The 22,270-nt window shown below is 52.4% G+C and overlaps 1 protein-coding gene across 4 annotated transcripts; it reads right to left on the bottom strand.

The window, feature by feature from the left end:
- Positions 1-5,182: 5,182 nt before the first annotated feature.
- AOC1 (amine oxidase copper containing 1) lies at positions 5,183-22,210 on the bottom strand. 4 transcript variants are annotated; one of them, XM_070516031.1, is made up of 9 exons: positions 22,072-22,210; positions 12,217-12,352; positions 11,976-12,084; positions 11,117-11,194; positions 10,732-10,801; positions 7,324-8,912; positions 6,177-6,462; positions 5,726-5,858; positions 5,183-5,530 (listed from the first exon to the last, which is right to left on the bottom strand). In XM_070516031.1, exons 6-9 carry the CDS (start codon positions 8,906-8,908, stop codon positions 5,261-5,263), a joined length of 2,274 nt encoding a protein of 757 aa, XP_070372132.1. In that variant the 5' UTR covers positions 8,909-8,912; positions 10,732-10,801; positions 11,117-11,194; positions 11,976-12,084; positions 12,217-12,352; positions 22,072-22,210; the 3' UTR covers positions 5,183-5,260. The 4 variants fall into 4 exon arrangements, with proteins under 4 accessions (XP_070372132.1, XP_044621703.1, XP_070372129.1 ...); XM_044765768.2 differs by lacking the exon at positions 10,732-10,801; XM_070516028.1 differs by lacking the exon at positions 22,072-22,210 and having other exon boundaries at positions 10,732-10,845; positions 12,217-14,158.
- Positions 22,211-22,270: the final 60 nt, after the last annotated feature.

The following is a 22,270-nucleotide window of genomic DNA, read 5'->3' as shown; positions in this document are numbered from 1 at the left end:
TTCTGGCAGCTACTCTTGCTGGCAAACGCGTTGCTTGCCCTTCTGATTCAGAGTTGAGCCACCTGAGGGCCTGAGACAACCCAGGAGGTTTGGGAGAGAAGCCGAGGGCACAGTCTTAGAGGGCCTGGAGATGGAGAAATGTCCTCTGGGAGAGGGTGGGAACACGTGAGTGCGGGGGCTTTGAGAAGACGCTCCCTGCAGGAAGGTGGGCATCTGGCTGATGTGGATTAAGGCTACCCCAGCTAGAGAAGCCCAAGGTGACCTGGCCTACATGCCAAACTATATGACCCAGTGGACTTTTTTTATGGTATGAATTAGGACCGCCCCAGGGAGAGAAGCCCAGGGCATCCTCACCTGCATGCCGATCTATATGGCTAGATTCGTATCTAAAGTTATATGACCACACAATAACCAGACCCCATCTGCACTGAAATCATTTAATGACTTTTTACATCATCTTTTCTTTTCTCCAGTAAAAATAAGTCACGTACCCATGCCTTATAAAATTAGCCCTAACCCTCAACTCGGGGCAGCAGCAGGAGCTCTGACTGCCCTTGGGTCCTGTCCCCACTCACCAGCTCTGCCTGCCCATGGGCCCTGTCCCCATGCCAGCGGGGGCAGCAGAAGCGGCGGCAGCAGAAGCTCTGACTGCCCATGGGTCCTGTCCCCATGCTATTCCACACTATTCTCTAAATAAAAGAGCACTACTGCCAGATCTTGAGAGTCTAAGAAATCTTTCTTTCGACTCCTGGGCTCACCGACCCCGCATCATGGCCACTCTGGGTTTAGCCTTCTCTGCCTCCCAGTTCTCCCCAGGTGCACCTGTCTGGACTCTGACTTTGCACCCAGTGCTGTCCCAGCAGGACGGCGGAGGAGCCTCGGTTCTGGCGGGAACCTGCGGCGCCACCTAGTGCCCAGCCGGCCCCGGAGACGGGAAAGCGCACCGCTTTCTCCCCGAGAGGAGCAAAGACGAGGGGCGGGGGGCCGGAAACCATGGTCTCAGCGCCCCGACAGCCCTGGGACAGGGAGGGCGTGACGATGATGAGGAAAACAAGCAGGGCAACAGCCTGAGCCCCCTCTGTAACTTTGACGTATACACTTAATTTCACAGGTACTCCTGTAAAATGTGCTTATTCGGTGCCTGTTTCCTATTTAGTTTCCTATTTAGTTAAATCTCTGGACCGCTTAGATAATGGTGTTTTGTTCTTATGATCTCGCTCCTGAACGTGGTAAGGCGAGAGTTGGTGAAACACTCCCATCACAGGATTTGTTCACTCCATATCCTGTTATTTTTTATTTTAATTCCCCTCCAGTTTTACTGAGCTCTAACGGACATCTAACATTGTATTAGTTTTAGGTGTACAATGCAATGATCTGATACATGTATGTACTGCAAAAGGATCACCACAATAAATCTAATTAATATCCATCACCTCACATAGGTACAATTTTTTTTTCTTGTGATGAGAGCTTTTTCAAGATGTACTCTGTTAGCAACTTTCAATATAGTCACCGTGCTGTACTTCACGTCCCCGGGACTTATTTATCGTATAACTGGAAGTTCATACCTTTTGCCGACCTTCACCTGTCACCCCCTCCTGCCTCCCCCACAACCAGCAGTCGGGTCTGTTTCTGTGAGTCCCATGTCCCTTTCAAACGGGTTACAGATAAAGGCATCAGAAACCTGAAAAAGTAACAAGAGTTTTACTATCTTTCCCTTGAGGCTTTGGATATGTATTTTTTTTAAAGCCTTTTACTTAGAAATAATTATAAACTCACAAAAGTTAGCAAAAATAGTGCAGAGTCTGTGGATCCTTCACGCCAAGTTCCCCGGTGGGGACGTCTGGCACAGCGGTAGCGCAGTATCGAAGCCGGACGCTGACACTGGGGCCTCGCTGTTCACGAGAGCACGGGGGGGCGCCGGTTTTCACCACGGTTGAACCTGCGTCCATTTGTGTCGTGTGCTTGCTGGCGTGTGGGGGGGGGGGTGTGTGTGCAGTTCTTGCAAGTTTATCTCAGGTGCAGATTTGTGTAACCACCACCACAATCAAGATACAGGATCGCCCCATCACCACAGAACTCTCTCCTGCCTCCTCTTTTTATTCACGCCCCCCCACCCCTCCCCTGGAAACCCCTCATCTCTCCTCCTGTCTGAGGAGGGCTGACAACGGCGCCTGTGGGCCCGCGTGCCTACCTGGTGCTCAAGGAGAATCATCCGCCCGGACCAGGCTGGCCTTCTCGGCCCGAGATGCTGCGTACCTGAGAATGTCGGGGTCACACAATGAACGACTGCTGAGTGCATTCACAAGGGCCACTCTAGGATGACATTTCTTGGGGCCACTTGTAGCTCTAGGGTTGGAGCAGACTTCCAGGCTCTGTGAAACAAGGAGAAGAGCATCTGGGAGAAGTCCCCCTCTGAAGTCATGTTCAAAGCAAGGAGGAGCAATGAGAGAAATGAGGAAGAGTAGACGCCAGGGACTAGAAGGGAAAGAAGTTGGAAGGTGGTCACTGCGAGGACCACCAGGGACCCAGAGAGGGCAGTGATGTCGCTGGGGTTGTCGGGGCTGCTTTCTCAGGGGCAAGGCTCAGTTCTCCTGCCATCTCATTGGGTGGAGAGGCAGCAGCCAAGGGAACGGCCAAAATCCTGATTAGGGCCAAGGGACAAAAAGACGACAGGGTGGGGAAGGGAGGATACGAGGACTAGATGTAATTTGGAATTTGCATTTCCTAGGCTGTAGGTCACTCAGTCACTCAATAAGCACCACTGAGTGCCCACTAAATGCACCACATAATCAGATATACTGTGAAAGATGCAAAGGAATAGTGAGGGGTGGGTTTCGGTCTTCAAGCTGCCTCCAGGGTGGGTGGGGAGGCAACAGCCACCCACAAATTAAACCTGTGTGGAGGAGCCCTTGCCCTCTGGTTTCTAACCTGCTCTCATCTGAGCCTCCTTAAAATGTTTATCTAAACCGACCACAGCCTTCCCTTGTGTCTTGGAGCAAAGGTTGGCATCTGTTTCATTGAACATCCAGTCGAAGGCCCAGGACCTGGCCCCTCTCCCGCTGTTTGGCCTGGCTGCCCCTGGACATTCATTGCTGGCTCTCCTGTCCCTGGCCCCCTGTCAGCGGATCCTGGGCCTGGGCCAGCCTTGGGTGACCGAGCTCTGAGCAGAGTCGAGGCCGCTTAGGCCGGGGGGACAGTGGAAGAGTGGCTGGTCTGCTTCCTTCCATCTCAGGTCCCCCGGACAGGAAGTTCCACAGCCCTTGGATCTGTTCCTGCCGAGGCTGTGAACAAATGACCACAGGCCTAGGGGCTTCACAGAGCACAGCCCATCTGCTTACAGGGCCAGGGCTGCAGGGGGCCCTGGGGAATTCTGTCTCGTCGCCCTTCTCAGCTTCGCAAGGCCACTGCCATTCCTTGGCTGTGGCTCCTTCCCCATCTTCGCAGCCAGCGTGTGCGCCTTCGCTCCTCTCTGACCTTCTGCCTCCCTCTTACAAGCGACAATCCTTGCGATTATTTCGAACCTACCTGGACAATCCCGGAGACTTTCCCCACCTCAAGATCTTTCCTCTAATCGCATCTGCAAGATTCCTCGCTTGGCGTGAGAGGTAACTCGTTCACAGGTTCTCAGGGTTAGGGAGTGGGCATTTGGGGGGAGGGGCATTATTCTGTGCACTGCATTCTACTGCCAGCTACTACAGCTCCACTGACCAGTCATGACTTTCATTCTTCCTCTCTCCCTTTCTCTTTTCAAATTTAGATTGTAACTTTTTTGACAAAGTAATACATTTTTATAGTTAAAAAAAAAGCACTGGGGTGAAAGGCAATGGCACCTGGGAACCCGCCAACCTGTGAGTAGTTACAGCTTTCCCTGGGCCTGCGCTGTGGCTGGGACACTTGGAGGCTCCGAGACTGCGACTCTGGAGGGAGGGAGGGAGGCAACCCCTGCCCGCCCTGGTGTTCCCCGTGGGTTCCCACAGGCTCTCGTCACTCAAAATCAACAAGAAAAACTCCAGAGAAAACATACAGAAGGGTTTACACTGAGAAACCCGGCTCCATTCCCCATTCCATGCCTCCCCATCTTCTTCAGGTGCCAGGGTTTGAATGTTTGTGTCTCTTGAAAACTTACCTGTTGAAATCCTAGGACCCGATGTGATGGTGTTAGGAGGTCAGGCCTTTGGGCTCCAGCCACCCTCATGGATGGGATTAGTGCCCAGATGAAAGAGACCCCAGAGAGCTCCCCAACCCATCTGCCATGTGGGGACACAGCGAGAAGTCAGAAGTCTGTGACCCAGAAGAGAGCCCTCACTTGGCCATGTGGCCCCCTGATCTTGGACTTCCAGCCTCCAGAACTGTGAGCAATAAACTTCTGCTCTTTATAAGCCACCCAGTCTACAGTATTTTGTAATAGCAGCCTGAATGCACTAAGACGACAGGCAACGCATTTTATTAGTGTCTTGTGTCTCTTTCTAGGGTTTTTATGAATATATATGTTATAATATGTATACATATTTATTCCTCTCTTTTCTCATACAAAACTTAACATACTATATCCTATATACGTGTTGTTCTAAAGTGATATTCTTTTCTTAGCATCTCCTGAAGCACTTTCCCCGTCAGTACAAAGAATGTGCTCGTTCGCACGTTTCTTTTACGATCACCCACAGCTGCGGCGTGCGGCTGCGCCATAGTTGACTCAGAGCTGTGGCGCTCTCCTCTAGCTGGACCTCTAGCTTGTTTCCCGACTTGGCTGTTACACACAGGACGGCTGTGAATCACCGTGTGCATATGTTTCTCCCGTGGTTGTAGGTAGAGCTCTGGGATAAACCCCTAGAAGCAGCATCAGTGTGTCAAAGAGTAAAGGTGTTGGCAATCTTGCTAGATTCGTCCACAGTCCTCCAGGCTGCACTACTCTGCGTGCACGTGAGCCACCCAGGAGAGTCCCCCCAGACTCCCGAGAGGCAGTCGTCAGTCTCAGCTCTTTTAAACCAATCTGGTGGGTGAGTCTAGTACTTCAGTGAGTGCCATTTGCCTTAGGAATGGAGCTCTTTTCTGGGGCGGAGTTGACCAAGATGAACGGAGGCCAAGGCCACGTGCTTGCTCACCTGTGTGTGTCCCACACGCGTGGCCTGGAGTGTGGCCTTGCCCACTGTGCCTCCCCCCAAGAAGCAGGACACGGTGCTGAGCATGAGGGGTTTATTATCCATCCCTGGGGGGTGATGGGCTTCTAGGTAAGAGTTAGTTGGGGGCAGGGGGCCCTTCACACAGGCCTGTAGGTTCCATTGTAGCTGAAAGGGGTGGGCATCAGGCAGTCCCCATCCTCCTCAGGGATCCAGCGCTGGACGTAGTTGGGGCCGTTGTCCCGAGGCCACACGATCACAGTGTCTCTGGATGCCAAGGATGGGTCCTCGGGGAAGAAGTTGAAGGGGCGGAGCAGGAAGCCCACGGAGTTTCCCGGTGTGGCTGTGTTGGGGATGTCCTCTGAGTGGGGGATGTGCAGGAAGCCCACTGTGACCCAGGCCACTAAGTCCTGGGGGAGAAAGGGGTGGACAGTGCTGAGAAGGCTGCGAGGGGAGGGGCGGGCAACCCCCTCAAGCCTCACTTTTAAGGAATGGGCAGAGCCGGTGACCACTGAGCTTGCTGTCCGTCCTGGGACTGGGCACAGATCCTGGCACCGGGCTCAGATGTGGTCTTGGGTTGGGGCTGGAGGAAAGTGGGCCAGTACCTCATTTTCAATGTTCTCGTTGTTGTGAAGAAACTTCTCAAAGACCACAGGCGGGTCCCAGGGGTCGTTCTGGTTATAGATGCTGCTGCTGCACAGCTCCGCCTCCCGGTACTTGGTCACTGCCAGGGGGTACCTGTCCGGGCAGAGAAGCCAGGGGGCTCTGGGCACTGGGGGGCCTCCCAGCCACTCCCAGGGAACATCTTCTGGGTCAATCATGAGGGAAAGTTACTACTTTCCCCAAATCGAGGTCATCTCTTGGGAGTCAGCCCAACTGACTGATGTCAACAGAGGCTCAGGGCTGAGCACAGGCTCTCCGTCTCCCTCCCTAAACACAGAGACACACGCCCAGAAACACACACACACGCATACGTGCCCAGATCCACGGCCACACATGGACACAGCATCACAGGCACACCGAGAGGAGCCTCCAGCCCTCCCCGGCCTCCCTCACCTGGCCCAGGTGACAGCCCGCTCCTCATGCCAGCCCGGGGGCAGCACTTGGTGGGCCATGGAGTGGATCTGCAGTCTGTAGCTGCGCCTGTGGCCCCAGCGGTTCTCCTTGGGGCTGGTAAAGAGCAGGTACTCGGGCAGAGTCCGTCCAAAGCGGAAGGCCGCCTGGCGCTCCCGCGAGTACCTCGTCTGCTCTAGAGTCGGCTGGACCAGGCGGTGTCTCGGGCTCCAGGGGTTGGTGATGTTTTCTAGCTTCATCCGCAGGGTCTGGAAGCTATTCTTGGTGCCTGCAGGTGTGCAGGGAGAAGCAGAATGAGAATCGAGCCCCCAGGATGGACACGTCCTTATTCTGCCCTGAGACCTCCATCCCAGACGACATCCAACAGCAAACTCTCAGGAGTGAAGAGGACATTGTGGGCACACACTGAGCTGTGGGGTGAAGGGAAGGGAAGAAAGCAAAAGGCAACAGAAGAACTGGAAGACAACTCGGAGTGAGTCATGGCAGCTCTGGTGATGCCCTTGTGGCTCTGGGCGGCTCCCGCTGAGAGCTCTAAGCCTGTTGGCTGCCGCTGCGGCTGCAGCCTAGGGAAGAGGCAGCTCGGCGGTCCCCAAGCGCAGAGCCTTCATCCGGTGCCCTCTGTGCCTGGGGCATGAAGGGGACTGAGCGGGGAGAAGCTGCCCATCTGGTCCCGGGGGCCTGTTGTGACGTACCACTTGATGTCACGCCAAATCCTATCGTCACGCCTGTGCCATATCTCGTGGTGATGTCATTAATTCAAGTGACACAATGAGTCTTCCTGGACCACACTGCCTCCACCTCAGAGTGTCAGGCAGAGACATTTCTTACACTCCTGGGCGTTGTCCCCTCCCTGCCCCCATGTGCAGCTTTCTACCCAATCTACCCCTCCAGGGGTCAACGCAGCCCCAGGGCAAGGACAGGGTTGACACTGCCCCATTCAGGGCAAGGCTTGGGCGCCATTCACTTTCACCATTTTTCAGGGGCACGCAGATCCCTAGCCCTGCAGGTTTCACGGAAGCAGGCTGGGCCAATTCTCCTGACTTGATGCCTCAGGGGAGCAGCACCACATCTGTGAGTAATTGCTGGGAGGCGGATGTTTGGCTGGGAGGCGTGTGAGCCCTCGTCCTACCTGCCACATCCAGGTCCACGCGGTAATGCACCAAGTGAGTGTGCATGTTGCCAAGCAGGTGCGTGTGCAGGCGGGTCCCGTGGCGCAGCCCCTCGGGGGTGTAGAAGGTGGCGTGGACGTAGCCGGTGGCGTGCATCTTGGCCTCCATCACTCCGTTGGGGTAGAAGATGAAGTCCCAGATATAGTCATAATTATAGACTGTTGAAGTCGTTCGCAGCACCAGCACCTGGCCCTGGAGCCCTGCGTAGAAGTTGAAGCCACCGTTGAAGTTGGAATCGAAGTGCCGCCGAAGGGGCACCCCCGTGGGCATCTCAAAGAGACAGAGGGCTCGGGGGTAGTGGATGGGGTCATCAGCATCGTAGTGGTGCAGGGCATCCAGGAAGGTGGCCGTCTCTGGGCAGTCGATGCCAGGGGCTAACTCGTGACTGACGCTCCCCAAGCCCCAGCCCACGTCAGTGTACTTGGTCTGCATGCCCGCGGGTGTGTGTCCTCCGTAGAGCGCGGCTGCCTCTTGCACGCTCACCTCATAGGCTACACGCTCCCCCCCAAAGTTCACGTTCAGGACCTGCAGCCCCGAGGAGGAGCGCAGCCTGAAGGCGAAGCTCCAGCCCCCATAGAGCACAGTGTTGCCCTCCAGCCTGTAGCGAGGGCCTTGGGGCTGGACCAGGCGGGGGCCGTGCACAGTGTTGGGGGTGGGGAAGTCCCCATGTGGCTTGTAGGAGGAGAAGAGGGGTGGCTCCTCTATGTTCTCTCCCCTCTTGCCCTTGGGAAGTGGGTCCTCTAGGACCGCCACAGCCACCTCTCCATCATTATACTTCTGAGCCAGTTCTTCTGGGCTCTGATAGAACTTCCCGTTGTACCAGACCTGCTCCACTGTCCAGTCTTGGGCATTTGTGCTTCCATGATCCACGAGGAGCTCCAGCCCAGTGGGGTGCAAGAAGTAGCCTTCTACATAGCGCTGTAAGATAAACCAAGTGCGGCGCTGGCCAGAGGCCAGGCCACGGGGAGCCACGTCTGTGAAAGTCAGGCATCGGGTGTGGCAGTCTTTGAACGAGAAGCCTGTGGTATCCAGGAAAAATTGGTGCAGGGGTTTGGTGAGCTCCCGCAGGGCGTGGCTCAGGAGGACATACTCCACCGCAGAGATGGGCCTGGAGGCCCAGGAGGCCGGGTGTCCACGCTTGGAGGGCAGTTTGCGCATGTAGTAGGGCTCTGGGAGGGGCCCCACAGCAAACTCGGTGATGTTGGGATGCTCTTGGGCTCCAAAGAAGATGACGGCACGGGCCTCCCTAGCTGGACGCCTTTCACCTTTATCCAGAAATTTCAGCACCCGTTGCTTCTTGGGCAGCAGCATCTCAATGAGGAACACGGAGTTCTTGGCTATGGTCAACACTCTGGAGGGCTCCAGCCTCAGCTCTTTCTGGGACCAGAGGAAGCTGCGCACGGCCTTCAGCTCTTGCGCGCTCAGGTCTGCGAACACATCGCCCCTGCCGCGCAGGGTCCATGGCGAGCGCTCTGCCGCGGCCACCATCTGCAGTGCCAGGATGGCAGCAGCGGCCCAGCTGAGGGCCAGGGTCGCTCGCCCCATGGCTCTGGAAGGCAGTAGAAGAGATGCACTTAGTTGTTTTATGGGAGGAAATGGGTTTCCACCAGGCGGGGGCCTTGGACTGCCTTGTCCTTTGGCCTCAGGTTTTCCTACAGACTCCGGTCCTCCCCAGCCCCCACCCCAGCTAGAGGCAGCGCTCGGTGGCTGCTGGGGCCCCAGGCAGTTCCCAGCGCTGTTCAGGGCTGTGCTTGCCATTGATTCTTGTTCTGCTCTCTCCTCACCTGTCTGCAAACCTCTCATCATCCTGCGGATTTTCTTACCCACGTGAACTGTTTTTCCCATTTCCTGTGCCTTTCCTCAGCGGGCAGAACCGCGGGCTCCTATCTCTCCACCTTCAGGTCCTTGTTCAGTGACTCCCAGCCCCTGCAAACGCCTCAGTGCTGACTGTGTCGTGGGTACTGACAGCAAAACTGCATTTTTGATCTAACACACGTTTCTATGTAGAAAAATTTGATATTTAGTGTAGAAGTTCAAAGAGTCTGCTCTGGAGCCTGGCTGCCCGGGTCCAAGTCCTAGTCCGCCTAGTGCAAGTGCCTGGGTCCACCGGTAGGACCAGCTGTGTGAGCTTGGGCAGGTGGCTTAAACTCTCTGGGCCTCCATTTCCTCAACCGTACAGTGGAAATAACCACAGTACTTCCCTCCTGGGTTGTTGCAAGAAATCAGTAGGACAAGGAAAAAGAGTTGAGAACAAACGCCTACCTTCTAGGAAGCACTCAAGAACCGCTAGCTAATCTTTTTAAAGTCAACCATGCAGATATGGTCTGTGATACCAGCACATTTAAAATTTTAAGCAACGTGGAGAGAGTCAACTGTGATGAGGCTGTAGACCCGTGGTTCTGAGGGTGAGGAGGGGAGCCTCCGGCCCCCTGGTGGGGCACCCGGGCCTTGGTAGTGTGACCGTCCAGGGTGACTAGGAGGGCATCTCACAGGGGGATCATCCCAGGTGGTGATTCAGGGAGACGCCCTATCCCCTTCCATTTTGGGGGAGGGTGTGGTCAGGTCTTCACCTCGTTACCCCATCCCCCAGGGCTGCCAGGTCAATCTCCTCTGGTGGCCTCCTCTTGTCCCCACGGCCCTGGTAGGACGGCCCGGAAGCACAGGATCTTGTGCTCTCCAGCCTGAAGGGAGGGGCTGCTGGGGAATCCCGAGCCAGCAGAAGGATATGGGGTGAGCTCTTGTGCTACTACTAAATTTTGGTCAGGGCTCTTGTTTTTTTAATAGAGTTTACTTTTTACAGCAGTTGTAGGTTCATAGCGAAATTGAGAGGAAGGTACAGAGAGTTCCCATGTACCCACTGTCCCCACACATGTGCCCCTTCCCCACTATCACCACCCCCCATGGAGTGGGACATTCGTTATGGTCAATGAACCTACACCGAGATGCACTAATCACCCAGAGTGCATAGGTGACGTGAGGGTGACGTGTTGTATGTTCTCAGGGTTTTGAAAAATGTGTGACAACAGGTACCCACCATTACAGAATCAGACAGAGCAGTGTCACTGCCCTAAAGACCCTTCGTGCTCCGCCTAGTCATCCCTCCCTCCCCCTTAAACCGGACAACCACTGGTCGTTTTACTGTCTCCTTTTCCGGAATGTCATACGGCTGGACTCATAGAGTAGGTAGCTTTTTCAGACTGGCTTCTTTCACTCAGTAATATGCATTTATGTTCCTCCATGCCTTCTCATGGCCAGGCCCCCTTTTTATAGCCTCTTACCCCAAATCTCTTTCTGCTCTGCTAAGGAGGGAGATGTGGGAGAGACCTGTGATCCTTTACCCTGAACTCGGCTATTCTTTTAATCTTTACCTTCGCCAGTACGATCCTCCGTTCCAACGTCCAAGTGGGCAGCCGGGGAGGCAGATGACGGCAAGGAAGCCTTAGAAGGAGAGCTTGGAGCTAGGGAGACCTCGGTGCTGGGAGCTGTGAAACATGCCCTGTCCTGGGTCCTGCTCATCTCTAGCACCAAGCACAGCATCACCTCCTCTCTGCGTTTCCCATCTTGCCCCTGGGCAGTTTATGCTGGAGAGCGCCCTGGAGCGACTCCCTCTGGGCTTTGCCCCTCACTTTCCGACCCCCCTCTCTTGAGTCTTTGTTTCTCCTGCCCCCTCACTCCATGCCTATTCCCCTGCTGCCCTCCCCCTCCTGGCCAGCCCACTCCCCTCTCCCTGAATACCCCATCAGAAGTACATACCTGTGCCAGGGCTCGTCTCTGCTGCCAGCCTTTGTCTCCGACTCCTTCTGGAGCTTTATGCCTCTATCAGACCCCGCCCTGGAGGGAGGGCCAGGGTGAGGCATGGGCTGACCAAAAGCGGGACCTGTGGCTCGGGGCTTCCACTGTGGGCAGGGCAGGGGCCTGACGGAGTGTGTGGGGCACCGGCTGCTGCAGCCTGGAGCGCTCCTGTTACCCTTCAAGGGCCCAAGTTGGAAACTCCCCAGTCCTTCACCACTTCAGCGGTCAGGGCTACTTCTGTTTGCTCCAACATACACACGCCCTATATCTGTTTCCCTGTCATTCCTCCTGCCAAAGTGGCGCCTTCCACAGAAGTTGTCTGAGGCATTCTGTCTTAGCTGTGCAATGCCATAATCTGTTAAAGTGGGTGGTGAGTTTCAGAGGCCAGAGATAAGGAAAAGGGGAAGTCAAGTAGCCTCACCTGCAACAGATATACGGCCCAAGACAGAGGCTGGTAGAGATTGACACCAACGCCAAAAATGGAGAATTTGACCCATATGTAGAATAGGGAACCAGAGACAGAATAGCTTGGGAGAGAGAAGTGACTGTGTTGAGACTGTAGAAGCAGCCATATTAGCCATCTCTGAGACCCTGACAGGATTCAGAAAGGAGGGGGGAGTTGGCTGGGGAGAAAATTGGTCAGGATGGCTAGGGTGATGGTCCAGAGAGAAGAGAGGGCAAGAAAAGCCGGGGGTGGGGGTGGTACCTGTGTGGGGACTGGACATGAGTCTTAGACGGCAAGGGAGGGAGTTCCTGGTCAGAGGGAAAGAACAGAGTCAAGAATAGTGAGGCTTGGAAGAACCAACAGATCGTTACCCACCAATGGCCAAGTCTTGATGCCTTATTCTTTTGTTATTATATGACCTTGTACTTCTCATCATTTTCTTCTGGCTGTTTGCATTCCAAGTCATTTCAGTATTTATTGGCAGCTAGATGAAAGAAGGAGGAAACAATTAGTCAACCTGGTACTCCTTTGCAATTCCAGAAGGCCTTTGCTGTCTCCAAGGAAGGGGATTAGCTTTGAGTGCTCAAATGATGATGGATAGGATGACTTCACTTACATTTCCCCCCTCAGGGGTCTGAAGGATTGAGAGTTGGTTCCTCTCAGTAACAGGCTCACCAACTCCGTGGAGACTTGAGATCCGGATCTGAAGAGAGTCCTAGGAATGACTTGACATTGAGAAGTGCAGTCTGTTTCTGTTCCGCAAAGAACATTGTAACCAAGTTACTGAAGTGAGGACAGCTCGAGCAAAGATACTTGTAGAGATTGAAAGAGAAAGGGACCACACGCAAAAGAATGAAGCTGGACCCTTAGCTCACACCATGCACAAGAATTAACTCAAAATGATCAAAGACCTAAATGTAAAAGCCAAAAATATAAAACTCTTATAAGAAAACATAGGAGTAAATCTTCGTGATCTCGGGTTTAGCAAGGGACTCTTAGCTATGACGCCAAAGCACAAAAAACTGAATTAAAAATAGATAAATTAGACTTCATCAAAATTATAAACTCTTCTACTTCAAAGGACACCATCAAGAAAGTGAAAAGACAACTCATAGAACAGGAGAAAATATTTGCAGATCATATATCTGACAGTGGAATTGTCTGTAGAATATACAAAAACTCTTGCAACTCAATAATGAAAAGACAACTCAATTAAAAAATGGGCAAAGGATCTGAGAAGACATTTCTCCCAAGAAGATAAACATATGGCCAATCAGTGCATGAAAGTTGTGGAGATGGAGAGCTGGAGGTCATGGGAATGTACATCACCAGATGACCGAACTGGCGAGACGCTGTCCGTGCACACCGTGGGTGCTGTGCAGCTGGTGGACACAAAGGAGCGGGTGTCCACACAGCAGCTCACTGCAGTGGGTCTTAAGAACGAAGGAAGAAGCAGGATGAACGGTAGAGCTCAATGCCAAACACATTAACACACATGCACGCAAAGCAACCTGACACATTTCCAAGGACAGATAGAAACAAAAGGATAGACGTGAATGCATTAGAATGAGAAGAGTGGGAGTGGAAACACACACACAATGTACACGCACATACATTCTCACACACGCATATATATGAACACATACGCACACGTGTACACACATATGTGCATGCACATGTATACACATACACACGTACTATGCACATATAGACATATAGATATGTATATGTTTATACAACATGCATAAGAAAGACAAGAGAGAGGCTCTGTATGCCTAATGATGATAATGTCCATGCGCTGAGGTGCATGCTTAACTCAATTCTGCAATGGATGCCTAAATAGATAAAAGAAAGGCTGAGGGGCTGCAGGTTATCATCCCAGGAGAGAGGACCTGGGGAGCCGGAACCACTGCTGGTCTCACCCCCGGGGCATGAAGGAGCGTGAGCAGGAGGAGCGGTTTTGCGTGCAGGCAGGGAGGAGGGGCGTGCATGGACGGGTTCCACTTTTTATTTGAGGGAGTATGTCAAAGGTACATGGAAAGAGCAATAATGGTAGAAGGCAGCATAGAATAAGTGCGACATGACTTGTGCCCAAGCGCAGTCCTGCAGAGCGCGGAAGGAGATGCCCCTCAGGCCCGCCGGCCTCTCCAGGCCTGGGATGTGTCTCCTCCCCATTGGATTCCCAGGGCGGCCACAACACAGCCCCACAAACTAGGGCTCTTCAAACAACAGAAACTATTCTCTCACTGTGCTGGAGGCTGCAGGCCTGAGATCAAGGTGCTGGCAGGGCCGCACTCCCTCTGACGGCTCCAGGGAAGGGTCCTTCTTTGCCCCTTCCAGCTCCCAGGGTTTCTGGCAATCCTTGGCGCCCCTTGGTTCCTTGGCTTGTAGATGCATCACTCCAGTCTTGCCCCCATCATCACATGGTGTTCTCCCCTATGTGTCTGTTTTTCTATGTGTCCCTTCTCTTCTTCTAAGGACACCAGTCACTAGATTAAGTCATACTCCTATACGACTTCATTTTAACTAGTTACATCTGCAATGACCTTTTGCCAAATAAGGGCACATTCAGAGGTTCCAGGAAGGATGTGTATTTTGGAGGGAGGATGCTATGAAACCCAGCACACCCCCCTCACATGCCCCACCTTGCAGATGCCCGGCCCATGGCGGGGGAGTGAATTCAGCCCTGCGCTCTGGGCTGCTGGCACCCTGAGGGCTACAGAGAAGAGCCGGAGTGGGGTCGTGGGAGTGTGCCAGGGACTTGGGAGGAGGAGGACGCTCTGGGCAGGGGACAGGCAGGAGCAGAGCCATGCAGCCAAGATGGGTGCTGTGTTCCCAGGACTTTCAGGAGGTTGGGTGTCCTAGGTGGAGTCGGGGACTGTCCGGAGGAAGGCGGAGGTGGAGGAGATGTCTGTGAGGAAGTGGATTCAGCGAGGAATCCCCTTGCGCACTTGTGTAGAAACGTGGAGTGGAGAGAAGGGACTTGAGGAATGCCAAGGAGAAGCCCCTGAGAATGACCCAAAGGAAGCTGCGACGAATGCAGCCCTGAGGCAGCCATGCTGGGTGAAGCCATTGTCTTGGACTCCAGTGGAGGGCATCGAGATGTGACGCACTGGAATTTGGACTCTAGCCTGGCAGCTGCTCTTTCCCCTAGCTCACCACACTCCGTGTCTGCTTCGCCATCGTAGGTGACCTTGATGTCTGAGGTGCGGTTTCTCCCTTCTTGAGGTTAATGATTGGTGACTGTTACAGAAAGACTCAGGCAAAGATTGTGTCCTTTAAGTTCTGGGCTGCCTGCCTCTGTTAAAGGGGCAGAACCGATGGCCTTGGGGAAGAAGATGTGTAGAGGACAGGACATCCAGTCTTGGGGAGGGACAATGTGCCACGTGAAGATGGAGTCAGTGTCTGGGGTTAGTTGGCCAGAGATCACAGCTCACAGCTTTCCCATTGCTAAATTCGGATATTTTGTTTTCAGAAAGTCATTACATAACAGAGATAATGGAGATAATCTAGAGAGTGGGATTGTTTCTATAGAAACATGAGAAAGAAAGGGTCCCAGAGTTGCCTGGACTAGGTCCCACTAGGGGGCCAGTGAAGTCACTAGATTAGATCTCTAGGCTAATGAAGCCAACAGCCCAGGTTTCATGTCTGATTGGGGAAGACTAGTTTGCAAAGGGAAACCTACCATTTTCTAAATGCAGGGCAGGTGGTCATAAGGGGCCCTGGCACTACTGATGTTTTGAGCCCGATAAGTCTTTGTTAGGGGTCTGTCGCTTTGTGCAGTGTAGGATGTTTAGTAGCAACCTTGGCCTCTACTCACTAGATGCCAGGAGCACCCCACACCTCCCACCCCAGGTGTGACAACTAACGATATCTTCAGACACTGCCAAATATCTCCTGCGGGACAAAATTGCCCTTGTGTTGAGAATCACTGGTCGGTATTGAAACCCTTCACGATTCGTCCGTGGAACCTGCAGTAGCTCCACACTCCCTGACTTCACCTGGAATCTCTCTCATCTGTGCACCATGATTTTGCAGGAACACAAATCCGACCGCAGTCCCTCCTGTTTGTTGGGTTCCTGCTGGCCAGTGCATAACGTTTGAACTATTTTATTGTCAGTAGACACCTATACAGCCCCGCCCCACCTTCCTTTTGTTCTGGGTACACTCCTTACCTCGAACTCACCACCCCCCCACCTGCCTTGCTCCAGCCAGTCTGAACCTGGGCTTCCTTGTAGCTGTCTTTTCCTCTTGGTTTCAGGGAACTTGTCCCTCCTCCCTTCTTGCCTTCTCACACTGATTTGTAACTCTGTGTTCACAAGTCTGTCTCTTCTACCGCTCCCTCGAGATCTGGAACTGTGTCTTAATTCCTTCGAATATACAGAGGCCAATACAGCACTGGTGTACAGTGGGTGCCTGTGTTTTGTTCTCAGAGTGAATGAATGTACAGATCGTGTGGACAAGGGGGATGGAAGAGGTGTTAGGAATCCACACTTCAGAAAAGTTTTGATTAATTGCTGGGTGGCGTTCTAAGAAAAAAAATGCTCAGTGGTAAGGTTTCAACCAGGTTACTGTTTTTTTCCAGCTTTACTGAGATATACTTGACATGTAACCTTGTGTAAGTGTAAGGTGTAGATTGTGTTGATTTGATACACTTATCTGTTGCAGTATGATCACCACTGTAGCATCAGCTGACACCTTCATCATGTCACATAATTACCATTTCTTTTTTGTTGTGAGAACATTTAAGATCTACTCTCTCAGCAACATGCACGTGTATAGCAGAGGATTGTCATCTATCATTATAATGCTGTGCCTTAGATCCCAAACTTGCTCCTCTTATAACTGGAAGTTTCTACTCTTTGACCAACATCTCCCCATATCCCCCACCCCTAGGCCCTGGGAGCCACGATTCTGCTCTCTGCTTCTACAAGGTTGGCTTTTCTAGATTGCTTATGTAAGTGAGATCATCCAGTGTCCCACATCTTCTTTATCCATTCCCCTATTGTTGGACACTTAGGTTGTTTCTGTGTCTTGGCTATTGTGACTAATCCTGCGATGAACATGGGAGCACAGATATCTCTTCAAGATTCCATTTTCATTTCCTTTGGAAATATACTCAGAAGTGGGATTGCTGGATCATATGGTAGTTCTATTTTTGATTTTTTTTTGAGGAAGCTCTATATTGTTTTCTACAGTGGCTGTACAATTTACATTCCCACCAACAGTGCACAAGGGTTCCCTTTTCTCCACATCCTCACCAGCATGTGTTATCTCTTGTCTTGTTGATGAGAGCTACTCTAACAGGTATGAGGTGATATCTCAGTGTAGTTTTGATTTGCATTTTTGACGACTAGTCATGTTGAGCACCTTTTCATGTACCTGTCGGCCATGTGTATGTCTTCTTTGGAAAAATGTTTGCTCAGTTCCTCTGTCCTTTTTTTTTATTTCGGTGAGGAATAATGTCCCTGGGCTAACATCTGTGCCAATCTTCCTCTATTTGTATGTGGAACACCGCCATAGCGTGGCTTGATGTGCAGTGTGTAGGTCCACACCCAGGGATCTGAACTGGCAAACCCTGGGACGCCGAAGTGAAGCTTGCAAACTTAACCACCATGCCACTGAGCTGGGCCCCCTCTCTCCATTTTTAAATCAGATTCTTTTTGTTATTGAGTCTTATGAGTTCTTTATACATTTTGGTTATTAACCTTTTATCAGATCTACGAATCGCAAATATTTTCTTTCATCCCGTAGATTGCCTTTTCATTTTGTTCGCTGTTTCTTTTGCGGTGCAGAAGCTTTTGAGTATGATATAGTCCTTCAACCATGTTGCTAGTAAGATGGCCACATAGATGGGGTATGGGGTGTTTACCCGGAGGAAGAGTCTTTAGACCACATCGCAGGCCCTCAGGGCAAGGAGAGCCAAGAGTGGTGTGAGTCAGCTTGGGCTTCAAGGCTGTGCAACCTGCGCTGTCTCCCAGGGCCCCGCACTCAGGAGGGCCCTGTACTTGGTTTAATGCTCTACTGTCACTGCCTTGAAATCCTTAACTTTTGAACAAGGATCCCCACATTTTCATTTTCTACTGGACTCTGCAGTTTATGGCGCTGGTCCTGGCTTAGAAGGCCGAGGTTTAAACCTGGGTGTAGACGGCCAAGGAGGGCAGGGCAGTGAGACGGGTGGAGGGCAGTCAGGCTAGCCAGGTGCGGGCAATGAACGCAGATGAACAGGGTTGATAAGATTCAGGGGTGAGGCTCTATTGCAGAGGGACCCAGGCCAGAGATCAGGAACAGAGGCTCCAGGCAGATTGGCGGCAGCAGCAAAAACATCACAGGTAATTGAGCCCGACGTCTCGGACGCCTGATTCTGACCTTTACCCTAGCCAGCTCCTTGCCCTCACTCTTCCGGTTCGCTCTTTCAGCCCATTCCCCCTGCTCAACTCCCCACTGGCTGAAGGCAGACGTGCTGGACAGGGCTTATTTCTCTGAAAGCAAACGCCTAAAGGCCACGTTACAGCACCTGGGTCTGGAGGGAGGCTGCGGGCTGACAGAGCCAGATGGAAGATGCCACTCTGAGCAGGCAGACATGCACTGGAAGGCAGGCTGAGTGGGGAGCCCAGGGCTACTAGAAAATCCACACTCTGGGCTGCAGCCCACACTGCGAAACGCAGGAGCGCTGACAGGCTCCACAGCCACGTAAGCTGCGCCCGCCCTGCTGCTTCTCCTCCAGCTCAGGGACTTCCTATTTATCGATTCATTTTCTGCTAAAGGCTGTGGGATTTTGTAAGTAGCAAGAAAAAGCACGCATATGTTATCATACATCATCCACAGCAGTAGAGGGATGGACGAGGACCAGACAAGAAGCTCAGATGAACAGCCAGACTGACAATCAAGATCTTCAGGTCGGGGCGGGGGCTGGACTTCTGGAACATACTGAGATGAGGCTAGGCGAGCCCTGGGTCTGCAGGATCGGCACCCACACCCCGAATGTCAGCTTCCATCCTAGTCCTCTGTTTCATTTGCTCCCCACTAGGATTTGGCACAGTCCTGTTCTACCAGTTCCTGCCTGTGTGAGCTGTGCCAAGGGGAAGCAAGGGGAGGGTTTGTGCTGTGCGTTCTTGTTAAAGGGAGGTAGGCCTTGCGGGCAGGGAACCTAAGGGAGGTGACACTTAGGGGATAAACAGAGCCCACGGGGTCAGCTCTTCTCTACAGTTAGGAGGGTCCCTTTCGCATCAGTGTGGGAGGTTCTGGGCTTTCCTAAGGAGTGGATACCCACCACCACGCCCACCACCCACGGAGGCCTGGGCACCACTGTGTCAGGGGCTCTGTGCGCACGGCCTTGCTTCGTCCTAGAGATGATTCTGCAAGTAGGCATTGTCCCCACAGCTGCACAGCTGGGCAGTGGCAGAGCCAGGAGTGGGTGTCTCTGGCTCCCAAACCTGCAGCCACCCCTGAAGGACATTGCTTCCCTGTGACAAGGTGGTGTCAAGACCTGTAAGGGGCATGTGAGCACCTTCCTCTACAAATGAGTGGTGTTCTGAGCCCTCTTCGTCCGTGTGGGCAGCGCTGCCAGGCTGTTTCTAGGAAGGGACTTTTGTGTCTATGCTAAGATGCATAAGCGTGGGAGCAAAAAGACCCACTGCACTGGTAAGTGTGCCCACACATTTACTTACACATAGTTTAAAAAATCTTCAAACAAATATTATATCTTGACTGTATCTTTGACCATCTCAATGGCATTATAACTTATCCCGGGGGGAGGGCCCAAGTCTGAAAAATTAGCTTTTTGCGATAAGGATTAGACACTTTTGCACCTAAATGGTACTTACTTTCTGATTGTAAGCTATTGGAATTTGTCCAGGATAAACCCAACTTCCATGCATGGCAGGCCTCCTTTAAAGTTCCCGGTCCCCATTCTGGGCGAGGGTCCCTGGCAAAGCAGGCAGCAGAAGGGCCCCCACCAGTGGGGGTTTAATGGCGCACCAGGAGGAGAGCCTGGCGGTTCTGCACATGAGAAGCGTCCTCACTCAGGCGAGCCTGCGGGAGTTCCACCAGGCTCCCCTGGGGACGACGCTGACTTTCCAGTTCAGGAGCAGAACAGCCTTGCCCAAAGTGGGCGTTCAGGTTTGTCAGCAGGCTGCCTGTGCTTTGGACACAATTCAAGGCTTCTCTCCAATTGTAGGAGCTGATGAGCCAGTGTTTTTCGTAGGCCTCCGTGGCTTGGAGATTCGCCAGCACTCAGGATAGAAAAGGCTCCTCTGCCGTGGGGCTCTGACACCTGCCCAAAGAAGCAAAGTCCTGGGGCCGGCCCTGTGGCCTACTGGTTAAGTTTGGTGTGCTCTGCTTTGGCAGCTCGAGTTTGGTTCCCGAGTGCAGAGCTGCACCACTTGTTGGTGGCCATGCTGTGGCAGCATCCCACATACAAAGAAGAGGAAGACTGGCACAGATGTTAGCTCAGGGCAAATCTTCCTCAAGCAACAAGAGGAAGGTTGGCAACAGATGTTAGCTCAGGGCATATCTTCCTCAGCAAAAAAAAAAGAAGCAGCAAGGTGTTTGTTCTTTGGTCTTGGTCTTGCTGCACCTCTTGCTCAGGAGGCTGCCTAATCTCACCTGTGAGTCCCTGTGCCAAGAATTTCTCCCGAGTTTCTCTGGTCATGGGGTCTTTCTGTTACTCAGGGAATGGGCCATGATCTTTATTTTTCTTGGGTTTGCCCCTAGGGCTATCTGTCACTGACACAGCACAGGATGCTCAGAGCATCTTCCCGTTCCAGCGGCGTGAGCTCCATGATGCTCCCAGGCCTCATGAGAGACTGTCCAACTGCTTGCTTTGTCCTTGAGAGTCCTTCTCTGCGTCCGAGTTCTTTAGGGCTTTGGTTTCTAAGTGAGGCTGCCACAGCCTGGAAATCCCTCTCTGGATTTCATCGACTGGGAAAACAGTGACTGAAGGACATCATGCAGATCCTAATGACATCATCTGTGGAAGATCCATGGAGCCCCCAAAGCTTCCTGGCCTGGACCAGGCCCACAGTGGGCACTCTCCCTTGTGGCTGCATGTTGGGTAACCTGGGTAGTGCTCATAGCTGTTGGTTCCCTGGGGTCCCACCGCAGTTCTGACTTAGTTGGTCTGGAGTGGGGCTTGGGCTTCCAGGTTTTTAAAAGCTCCCTGAGGTGGTTCTAAAATGCAGCCAAGACTGAGAACCATTTGTGTAGCAGCTCTGTGGATATAAGAGAGCTCACGCACAGGCACTGTGTGCATGGAGAAATCTGCTTTGTTTTTTAGGTCTAACAGCAGCTTCTCATCAAGTTCAAGTCTTTATCATTAAAATGCTTGATTCTAATAAACAGAATTCTCCACTTGCTACTTCTGGTGATGGGGCAGCCTGGTAAGAACCATGATGAGTACCCAGCCTGACACCAACCAAAGAGCCCGCTGCCACCTTCACAAAGAATGGAGGGCCCAGGTGAAAGGGCCTGATGGGGAGCCAGGAGGAGGGACCGTGAGAGCAGGCAGACCTCAATGTAATCTCCATCCCTCCTTCTTACACTGGCAAGGCCAGGGCTTCTGCTTTGAGTTAAAAGTCTTCATCTACGGGATTCGGAGCACATTTTCTGCCTCTGAGGGCTGACTATGCTAATGCTGAGGAATCCTTGGCTTACCTGGGAAGGCAAAGTCAGCTGGGATGTTAGGACTGGCAAAGGATCAACATGACCCAGCAGACTAGAGCCTTGGGGACCCTCTCAATCGGCAGGTCCAGGACTTTTCTTTAACGTGGCTTTCCCCTGGCTCCATCTTGGTCACCCTGTGAGCCTATAGAAAACTAGGCTAGGTCTGTTTAGCTGATCAAGAAACCTAATTAGGGGACAGACCCATGGCTGAGTGGTTAAGTTTGCATGCTCCACTTTGGTGGCCCAGGGTTTCACCGGTTCGGATCGTGGGCGCTGACATAGCACCATTCATCAGATCATGCTGAGGTGGCATCCCACATCCCACAACTAGGAGGACCCACAACTAAAATATACAACTACGTAGTGGGGCACTTTGGGGAGAAAAAGGAAAAATAAAATCTTTAAAAAAAAGAGACCTAATTATTTGTTTTTCCATTTCTGGGGAAAAATGTGCATCATGGGTCCATGTGTGTGCCTATCAGTAGTAGAAGGAGTCATATGCAAATATTAACATGGTTGTCTCTGGGGTGTGAAATATGAGTGTTACCAAACCCAAATACAAGTTCATTTACCTGCCACATAGTAGGGCCAACAAGGAAAAGACTGGTGTGGCAAGGAAAGAGGTTCACTATTACTGAAAGGCAGTCAGACGAGCAGATGGGAGTTAGAACTCAGATCCACCTCCTCGAAGGGAAAATGGTAGGGGTTTTCATCTGGGGTTTTAAGTAGGGGAGGGGCAGCATGTGCTGGGGTTTTAGGCAGAGGAGGGGGAGCATATGCTTGTGCTGGTTGGCACCTTTCCACCAACCTGTGTTGGCCTTGAAGACTGAATTTCTTTTCCCTTGACTGTTTGGACTTTTCTAGTTAGTTTTCATCTTCACCTGCATTTGACTTTGTGAGGCTGAATCCTGACGTCTGGACCTTGACTTCCTGGGAAAGACAACTCACTCATAGACAAAGGAGGGACAGAAAGACCTGGTTAGTTTTAAACAATAGTTGATTATGCT

Source organism: Equus asinus, chromosome 1 (genome assembly GCF_041296235.1).
Source record: "Equus asinus isolate D_3611 breed Donkey chromosome 1, EquAss-T2T_v2, whole genome shotgun sequence".
Taxonomy (NCBI): Eukaryota; Metazoa; Chordata; class Mammalia; order Perissodactyla; family Equidae; genus Equus; species Equus asinus.
This window is presented reverse-complemented; position numbering and strand designations above follow the sequence as displayed.